Source organism: Littorina saxatilis, linkage group LG8 (genome assembly GCF_037325665.1).
Source record: "Littorina saxatilis isolate snail1 linkage group LG8, US_GU_Lsax_2.0, whole genome shotgun sequence".
Classification (NCBI taxonomy): Eukaryota; Metazoa; Mollusca; class Gastropoda; order Littorinimorpha; family Littorinidae; genus Littorina; species Littorina saxatilis.
In genome coordinates this window covers 5,533,054-5,543,846 of record NC_090252.1, presented here as the reverse complement: position 1 = coordinate 5,543,846, position 10,793 = coordinate 5,533,054, and the positions used below count along the sequence as shown (strand labels likewise).

At 40.6% G+C, this 10,793-nt stretch overlaps 1 protein-coding gene across 4 annotated transcripts in view; it reads right to left on the bottom strand.

Moving 5' to 3' along the window:
* The window catches only part of LOC138972611 (uncharacterized), a 255,147-nt gene that overhangs the window by 79,136 nt on the left and 165,218 nt on the right, over window positions 1-10,793 (bottom strand). For all 4 annotated transcript variants that reach the window (XM_070345265.1, XM_070345267.1, XM_070345268.1 and 1 more), the window contains 2 exons: window positions 7,741-7,854; window positions 2,525-2,656 (listed from right to left, as the gene is read on the bottom strand). In XM_070345265.1, coding sequence (XP_070201366.1) covers window positions 2,525-2,656; window positions 7,741-7,854 — 246 coding nt within the window. The remainder of the gene's footprint in view (window positions 1-2,524; window positions 2,657-7,740; window positions 7,855-10,793) is intronic.

The following is a 10,793-nucleotide window of genomic DNA, read 5'->3' as shown; positions in this document are numbered from 1 at the left end:
GTGCAGGAATCACAGCATTGCTGTAGCAACGATTTGTCTTCTTGTCGCATAATACGATATAAACAGCCAAAATCTGTACACAGATCATATGCCTAAACATTCCTGCAATGTTACCAGCCAAACGAAAGTTCATGTCGTTTTTCAGTTTTCATCTCCCGCCAACATGTAATTACCATTTCCTGAGATCACGTTCTTGGGCTGAAGGCTGTGTGCGTATTCCAAATTGGACCCACTTAGGTCACAAGGCATTCTTAGCTAGCGCTCTTAGAACACAACATAAACTTGCACATTGCTGAAACTACCAGATCTTTTCATTTTTTTGTTTACAAAGAAAACACATTGAAAAACGATAAAAAAAAGTTTTATCCTCTGAATCGTGTCATATTTAAAAGATATGCGTCACTGAATGTGTAATGCTTCCCTTGATTTTTCTTTTTGAACAATTCTGAGAAATAAGATTCTCCCCCTATTAAATCAATGCAATAGAGAAAACTAGGAAGACAATGCGTCTAGAGTTCTTCATTCCTTTTTTTGATCAATTGTTGACGGATATCACGATGTAATTCTTGGTGTTCTTTTTACATGTGATTTGAAAAATATTGTTGAATTGAATTTTGACATGAAGTTAAATGAAATAAGAAAAATACTTCAAATTTGGTCAAGAAGGAATATATCACCATTTGGAAAGATTGTTGTGATAAAAACACTTGCAATGTCCCGGATGAAAAGTTTTTAAAAGACTTGAATGCCATGTAGTACAGTTTTCTTTGGAATGGAAAAAACGATAAGATAAAACGTTTAACAGTATGTCAGTTGTATGAAGATAGCGGTTTGAAAATGATATCCTCTGAATCGTGTCATATTTAAAAGATATGCGTCACCGAATGTGTAATGCTTCCCTTGATTTTTCTTTTTCAACAATTCTGAGAAATAAGATTCTCCCCCTATTAAATCAATGCAATAGAGAAAACTAGGAAGACAATGTGTCTAGAGTTCTTCATTCCTTATTTTGATCAATTGTTGACGGATATCACGATGTAATTCTATTGTTGCTTTAAAATTATCTCCCTTGCACAAAACACGTGTTTCCACTATTTGTTTTTATTTGGAGTATTTCTAAAGGAATATCAAGAAAAATGAATCTGAAAATCACTGCACTAGATATCTGCACAATTAAAAACAATGGTAATCTGATACGTGATAAATGGAGAGAAAAAAACACAGATCTTGAAACTCAAAAGTCGAACTCAGGAATCGTGAAACATTTTTGCTTACAGTTACACTTGAACAAAACAAATGATCTGTATTAACCTTCGCCCGACCGGGTTATCGACTACACATGGAAGACATCGTTGGGCCGTGCGGACCCATGCTTCTCAAAGAAGGATAAATATGCATACCCTTCCGTAGACCCATGCTTTCAAAAGAAGCAAAAACGTGCATCCCCTTCCGTAGACGCCATGGTTAAATTTCAGCGGAAAGTAATTAAATTAATCATTATTTGATTATTACCATGCGGACTAAAGCGTCTCAAAAAAGGAAAAACGTGAATATCCTTCTGTAGACGTCGTGGGGCCGTGTGGACCCACATTGTTATGTATTAATTTCGCTCCACGCGACTTGCTTATTAAATGATATTTAGAGCCAATACCTGAAGGGTTGTGACTTCTCTCCCTAGTTTTTATGTAAGTTCCTTCAGTTTGAGAAACATGGGTCCGCACGGCCCCACGATGTCTTCCGTGTGTAGTCTAAACATTTTTTTTTTAATTACTTCGAGCTCAACACTCGACGTTTCTTCGTTTGCTTCGTCATGGATGTTCGTGTGGGAACTCGTCGAACACGAATGAACAAGAATGAATAGACCCTCCTACAAACTGACTTTCGCCCTGCAGAGAAATGAAACAGTCCTAGGGAAAGTTAAGTTAACAGTCCTCTGAGCATATTCGCTATACCTCGCTTCTTATTTCAAGGAGAACTGACATTGGTTTCCACCATATTATACTGTTACTTGTGATCTGGTTGTTTCGTGTGATGTTACATTTTCTGTCTTCAGTTTTATACGTATAAACTTGTTTCGTAAAACTTTGTATTCGAGTCCTTATCGACCTAATTGTCTTTGTCGGTTGTGCATGTGTGTGAGCCTGTATGCTTGGCTAGAATTATTCACTTGCATCACCACTGCACCACTGGCAATCTTGACACTGAAGAACTTGGTGAAGAAAACCTTTCCCCAAATACATTTTATTTGATAAGTTAGCAAAGTTATGGAGCACTTTCGAGAAAATCATAAAAGATGCATCTATTTTACTGCACAAGGAATGTCCCTTAAACTGTTTATAGTCTAATTCTCCAGGAACCTCTCTCAAGTTGACTCCTTAGATAGTAAACCTTTCGTGTCACTTCATTGCTCATAGTGGTTTTCATTGGACATGAACCAATAAAGTCGTTCGATAGTGAGTTTTTAATTAACAACACTAAATTTCAAGGCAACCTTTAAAACTACACTTTACAGGTTTCCACTTACTACAAGAGAAGTTTTGGGCGAACACGGTGTATCCAGCTTCACAATTACACACACTTGCGGTACAGTTGAGTTTGGGAGCCAGGCAGTCTCCTGATGCCGTGCAACTTCCTCCCGCATACCCCGTACTTGTGTCTGTACCACAGCATAATGCAAGCCATTATATCTTTACCACACCACACTGCACGGCATTACGTCTGGAACTAGTGGAGCAGCCAGCATAGGTTTTAGGACGACTTTAAGGCACCGGATTTGTATACTCAATAACTGTATATTTTCTGAAAGCTTAATATCTATTGATTCCAATGAGACCAATACTCAGTGTGTCACCTGGCAGTAGCTGTGCGCAATGTGGGGGTAAAAGCAGACCCACTAAACACAAACAAAACATGCATCATCAAAACATTACTTATCTCAAAAATAGTACATTGCAATTAAGTATGAATATAAAAAAAACAAGAAATTCCTCCGAGGTAGGAAAAACACCCCCGTCCTTACCATTCTGACTGCCACCAACTGAGAAGGTATGTCCCTCTATAAGTCCTTGTAGAATCTTAATCCACCAATAACTCCCTAACCGTGTGTTTGACTGGTCCCAATTTTTGTAAGGACCGTCTCAGGAATGTATAGAACCTGTTCACCAAGTTTGGTGACGATCGGTCCGTTCATTCTTGAGATCTATATGCGAACACAAACAAACAAACAAACAAACACATCGACCGAATCCTATACACACCAATAACTCCCTAACCGTGTGTTTGACTGGTCCCAATCTTTGTAAGGACCGTCTCAGGAATGTATAGAACCTGTTCACCAAGTTTGGTGACGATCGGTCCGTTCATTCTTGAGATCTATATGCGAACACAAACAAACAAACAAACACATGGACCGAATCCTATACACACCCCTATACCGGGGGTGTAAAAAAATATTTTCCAACCAGTAGCAAGCCAGGTGAATGCTGTAAAAGAAACACCAGTCGGTATTTTGAAACTAAACGTCATGCACATTTGCCTTCGGTTTCTTGTTTCTGGTGTTTTATGATGTCCTTTCATTGATTTTGATAATCTTTGTATAATACACATCTGAGCATTTTTGGCCCGGCTTGAGAGATCGCTACAGGCAGCAGTGAAACTGAGTCGAGTTGAAAACAATATTCCTAAATACTTATACACGTTTACAACAGGTAAAATATCAACCCCATATGTCCATCTTTCCCTTGCACTCAAATATCCACCCTTCCTAAACACAATAATGTTACTTTTACTCATGTTTACCTTTAAATGAAGAGAGGACACTGCCCTGCGTAAATTATTTAACTGAGTCTGTAAACCCACAACAGTCTCTGATAACAACAATAAATCATCAGCAAGCAAAAGAATAAACAATTCCAAATAATCATCAGTAAATGTTGCACCATGTCTTCCATTCTTAATTATCTCAAGTGCTAATTCATTAATAAAGAGAGAAAATAAAACTGGGCTACATACATCGCCCTGTTTAACACCAAATGTACAATTAATATAATCCGTAAACTTTGCTCCACATCTCACTTTTATTTTTACATAATCATACATACTCTTCACACACCTAAAGAGTTTCCCTTTTATACCATTTTTTTTAACAGAATTGGCCAGAGCAAAGCTGAATCAAACGCCTTCTCAAAATCTATAAAGGCAACACACAGCTTACGATTCAAAGAAAATTGTTTCTGTACAAAGGCCAACAGTGTAAACATATGATCAATAGTGGAATATTTCTTTTTAAAACCAGCTTGATATTCACCCGTACTGTTATTACATTCAATCCATTCTTGCAACCTTTTATTAATCACAGTACTATAGACCTTGCTACTAACATTACACAGCAAAATTCCACGATAATTATTTGGATCATTCACATCGCCTTTCTTAAACAAAGGGATAACAATGGACTCTGTCCAACTTTCTCGAAATACACCCTTGGAAAACAAAAAAATTAAACAAGTGTACCAAAAAGTCAATCCCTGGGTGTTTTTTTTCTCAAAAGTTCTCTGTCACGTTTCATTATATCACATAAGGTGATTATGAACGGTTAGTTACTTTTAACTAACTAACCACACCACGATCCACTCTCGCAGTCATACAAATAAATAGAATCAACAAAAGTATAAGTTTCAGACGCCTGATTATGTAATATCACGCCACCTCCCTCGAGACTTCACTCCAAAAGATGTTCTTTTTACGTTCAAAACGTAAAGCCAAGTGGTCACTGACAAAAATGCCAGTTAAAGTGCAGAAAATAATAATAACACGCTGATCCCGTGTATAGTTAAGAAATATAGCTGTCTGTCAAAGAGCGCTGGTTAAAGCAGGTATCACACCCTCACGTTGTTACCACTCAAAAGAAATCACAAATATAAAAGGATGACTTGGTGGAAAAAGGGCGCAATAGCACGGTGCACTTAGCTTTCTGCTACGAGTGGACGTCCCATAAATAGTTCTTCCCCACTACTGCTTCGTCGATTGGAGTGCTGGTTGGCGTGGAACGAAGCAGGGAATCGTGGGGAAGTCAGGCGCCTCACTCCACTGCTGGAAATAAAGGGTGGTCCTGTAGGTGACGTCACTGCCTGCCGGAAGACCCCTGCAGTCGGTGACGGCCTCTCCGGTTATCCCAGCAGCAGTAGCAGAAAAACAGCAACAGCTATGACCCGGTTACAGCATACAGCTCCAACGAGTACGTAGAAACGTAGAAAAGTTGTAGGTAGAAAGGCTGCAACAAAAAGCATCGGTGCACTAAACATGCCACGCAACCCTTCAACCTCCACCTTCAAACATGTCACCTTTACATATTTCATCGAGCACGTGGGCTGCACAAACGAACTTTTACAACAACAACCATCAGCCATTTTCCTTCCTTCTCTCCATATCTGCAAAAAACATATACAGATTAGTATTTTAGCGTCACAAAGAGCAAATTATGCGCTAACCTGGAAAGAACAACAGAGAGTATTTCATTCCACAAACACAGACTCGTTAACAGCGTTAAATAATGATTTATTACCTCAACAGCCTAATGTAGGTAGCTCTCTCTTTTAAGCAAATCCGCTGCCTTTTGAATGGCACCCGTTCGTCAACGGAAATACCGCCATCCCCCCTCTTGCGCTGAATCCTTATGCGGTGGAATCCTTCCCCGCACAGCAAAGAAACCTTGACGCCCCGTTCGTCAGCCAGCATGTAAACAGAGCTAAGAGAAAGTGGTCTCTACTTGAAGTTCCTTGAAGCCCTACTAGACTGTGCAAGCAGAACGGCACGTTGACATACAGTGCAGCAGTCAACGCGTTGAAGACCATCAAACTCGTAGGAAAATAAGACACCGACTGTTCTCTCTAGCCGCTGAGTTTCGAGTGTCCAGTTAACATGTCTCACACAGACAACCTTGACAATATCACGTGACTCACCTTGTCACGTACCCGTTCAGTTACCGTCAGTTTTGCCCTGACAGCAGAAATCACCCACGTGAAACCCGTGCAACAAGAAATCCCCGTGTTTCGGCTATGCTCTGTCAGCCAAAACCCCAGCCGTTGACAGAATGCACAGGCGCTTTCTGTCGCAATTCGAGAAAGGCACCCCACAGAGTGACACTTTCTCGATCCATGTCACTAAATCGTGACATTCTCCTGTTATTCCATCAGGCCCAGCAGACTTTTGAGGTTTTAACTTTCTCATTGCAATCAACACTTCTTCTTTTGAAATAGGACGATTCAAAATACCTTCATCGTCTTCATATTACATTTCTTCAGCCTCAATTACATAGTTTTCCAATAATACTTTGAATTGCTGACACCAGGTATCAACTGGTATGTTGTTCTTTATTTGTTTTCGTGTTGAGGATAATTTATGCATTATATTCCAAAATTCGTGTTGATCATTAACAGATTCAATAAGTTTTTGTAATGTCAAATCATTATACAATCTTTTCTTTCTTTCTAACATGTTTTTTATATTCCCGTCTGGCTAAACAGTTAACATTGCGAGCGTGAATGTCTTCAGGCTGATTTCATCTGCTTAACAACCTCCACACATTTTTTCGGGTTATTCTACACTCTTGATCGAACCAATCATCCGATTGATTATTTGACTTCAAATAAATTCTTTTCTTCATGCAGTCAGCACTTTCCTTTACACCAGTGTTAAATAGTTCCAAAGCTCCATTCATATCAGATTCAATCATATTTTGGGCAGACTCTAACCTTGCACACATATCATCTGCACACAGCACATTCACATACGTTTCTGCCTTCTTGATATCCCAAACATACTTCTCAATAAAGCAGTCTGCATTCTCACGCATATCATGATAAACATTATCCCATGGGAACGTAATACGAAATTCAACTGGCATATGATCTGACTCAATCTGGCCAGCCACCAACAGTTCGCTCGAAGAAAGAGTAATTGCAAATAAATCATAAGACAGCAAAACATAATCATTAACACTACTCCCCCTCTCTGACATGTAGGTAAAACAGCCCTGTGTGTTTATATGTGTGTCTATGTTTGCCTATGTGTGTGTGTTTGTGTGTGCTTCTGTGAATGTGTGTGTGTGTGTGTGTGTGTGTGTGTGTGTGTGTGTGTGTGTGTGTGTGTGTTTGTGAGAGAGTGACAGAGAGAGAAAGAAAGAGAGAGAGAGAGATAGAGAGAGAGAGAGAGAGATGGAGAGAGAGAGAGAGAGTGGAGAGAGAGAGAGAGAGAGAGAGAGAGAGAGAGAGAGAGAGAGAGAGAGAGAGAGAGAGAGAGAGAGAGAGACGCACGCGTGCCAAGGAGGAGAGAGAAAAAGATACAGGGACAGGGACAAACATACTGACAGTGGCTGAAGTATATGGGTTCATCGACAGAGAGAGAGAGAGAGAGAGAGAGAGAGAGAGAGAGAGAGAGAGAGAGATAGAGAGAGAGAGAGAGTCAGACAGACAGACAGGGAAAGACAGTGCTTGAGTGAGTCAAAGGGAGATCAGACAAGGTAATTATGTATTAACTGGGACAAAGGCATACGCAAACAAGTCTGTCTTTTGTTTTAAATCAGGCCCTCGGCCTTGAGAGGAACCTTTTCTAATTATCATACCTTGTAAAGATATGTACAATAAAATAAAATAAGGAGAGAAAGGAAGAGAGAGGAGAGACAGACAGACAGAGACTGAGAGAGACAGAGAGAGAAAGAGATAGACAGAATCAAAGTCTCACCACAGCTAGTCGATGCGCCTGAACAGATACATTTGTTTGAGCCCCTATTTAACTGGCACTGGGCTCCGGCCAGGCAGTCCAGAGTGTCGTCACATTCTCCTCCAATGTGACGCTCTGCAGACCGTTCATTAAACGTTCATTTAGCAAGAATAGGAGTTAAGTCATCTGCAAAAGGAAGACGTATAGGTGCACTTAACATGCAACTGAAAAGAGCATCTGAAAAATGATGATGTTCAAAATTTTGACCCGAACATGACCCTGAAAGTTGAAGAATCAGACAAGCTCTAGCTTCCAGAACATCCGAGAAACTCTCAACGACCAGGTTCAGGGGCGGACGAGGGGGGGGGGGGGGGGTTTCTGCGGTTTCCGGATCCCCCCCCCCCCCCCCCAGCTAAAAAATACAAATATTTTTTTGTGTTTTTTGGGGTTGTTAATCAGTGACAAAATCTGCTGCCTGAAACTGGTAATGATAATCCTCAGAATGCATCAGATTGCACCATTTTGCATCCTTTTTTTCTAAATTTTCCGGGGGAGCATGCCCACGGACCCCCTAGCAAGCTAGGCGCTTCGCGCCGTCGGCTCGGCGCTTCGCGCCTTCACACCCATATCTTCACAATATACTTTTGGAACCCCCCCCCCCCCATAAAATGAACTGATCCGCCCCTGAGTTTTTTTTGTTTTTTTTTTATATACGGACGGCCTAATACAACTCTTGTTACTAACACTCCGGGAGTACTCCGTTGAACCAAACGAATGTTTGACTCCCCTTCACAGTTACTTAATACACACGTATGTGTTGGCTTACACGCACCATGCAGCAGCGAGAAGCATCAGATAGTAGAGAGATTAAGTGCACAATGTTAGTGGTAGTGGTAGTGGTAGTGGTATAGTGGTTAACTTAAGAAAAATCTATGTATCATTACGCATTCCGCTTACGATAATGAAACCGACAACGGCGTCTAGGCCCTATACGTGCGTTTAGTTTCACCTTCGTTAACGTAATGGGAAGAAAGACAACTTTTGCAATAATTCGACAAAGTATCGTCCCATGTCTGGACTCTTCAGTTGGAAAAAGAAGAAAAGTCATACACGGAGCAGACAACACAGCCGTAGACATGAAAAACAAGAGGCGAAGCCTTCAAGGCTCCCTTAAGAAATAGACAAACAGTAACACAAACTCAATCACTCCGTCACACACACACACACACACACACACACACACACACACACACACACACACACACACACACACACACACACACACACAGTTAAAACTAACGCATCATATCTACTCCATGTATAATTTTCAAAAGAAGGCAAACAGATAAAATGACCGTGTATTTGTTGTTGATGTAGTTGTCCCTGAAGGAGATCTTGTGCAACCCTCTCTCTCACACACACACACACACACACACACACACATACACAACCACACACACACACACACACACACACACGCACACACACATACACACTTTTAAACTGCATCAGCATACTTATCATGGCAAAGCTTATTTACAATCATTAACCTACCCTAAAGCTTGCGTATCAAGATACTATATTCTTGGAATTGTCATACGACTAAGAGTTAAAGATATGGAAACAAATGAAGACTTGGATTACAACGTTGCAGTTTTCTCTGCCCTGGATTGTAGCTTGCCCGTCGTAAATCAGCAGTAGATCTGCGGGTACTGTGTTCATTTGGAAATCTACCATCAGCTTATCTGTCTTTTGCACTGCAGACACAAAGCAATAGGTACCTGCCATGTGGCCACTTTTTCCACTGCTGTCCTCAGTCTTATACTTTTCATCAAGACTTGTCACCATGCCGAGTGGATCTAAATTCGGAAGTCGTCATAGCGTCGATCTTGTTGTAGCTTATCCACCTTTCTGAAACAAAAGGCAAAACGCGATTAGTTGTGATGACTACAACCTACACAAATATAAACAGTGTTTTGATACTGAATAGTCGGGTTATACAAGCCACTTTACCCATGCAACATGGGAACCCTACAATATGTGAAACATGTCAACTGACTGCAGCAGCCTGGTTCTTAAAATAATTCTGACGGTCAACACAGTCAACACACTATTCACAGTCCATTTTGAGGAGCAACTGAGGTGGGCTACAGTACTCTCTGATGGTCTTGTTTGAGTGATGACGATCAACTCAAAATACAGAATCACATGTACCATTATGTAGAACAAAATTCCACAGCAAGCTTTCTTTGGACGACTGTCGTTGTCTCAAAACTCGCATTCTACCTGCTGTCCAAAAGAAGCTATCTTACGTTGAGCTGCCTTGAAAACAAATACCAACAAAGACAAGGAATTAGCTGTTGCAAGGTAAGTTTACCAAACGTTACAGACATTAACGAATCATGAAAGTGCGTAAACAGCGAACAGTGCAATCAAAGAGAGGAGTCTGGAATGAAACGCGATACAGATCTAGGTAGATCTAGCATTCAAAAACTGTCTTTTAAATTAAAGGAAGTTGTTGCAAGGTACCAAATTTTAGAGACAGAACCATGACAGAGCATGTTTTGAAACTGAGGAAAAATCGTAATAATGTTGACTTTGAGAACAGATTCATTCCGTTTCCTTATATCTGCATGTTCAAATAAATGGTAGACAGTTTTATACGGGCAGAGCAAACTTGAGACTCTACTGCAAGTCTTGAAATTCACATAAACCGAACCAAGAACAAAGACATCCAAACATTACAGGCACTTTAGATCAACTCATTTCACTAGAGGTGACTGCCTAGCACTGTGTTTGATATCCGTGTCTGCTGAAATAAAAAGAAATTAAACAAAACGGATTATCAGTAAGCTTAGGTGGCACGTTGTAAGAGTGGGAAACACTAGATCTGTCTGTACTTACCGGGGACACGACTGCCAGATCGACACTGTGCTTTCGACAGCTCTTCCTCGCGCAGACACTGGAAACACGCTGTGCAGAACAAACTGTAGGAAATCTCCTTTGGTATCTTCTTTATCTATTTTTCTGGAGCTAAGAAACCGAACAATGTGAAATCGCCTTCCCCGAATCAG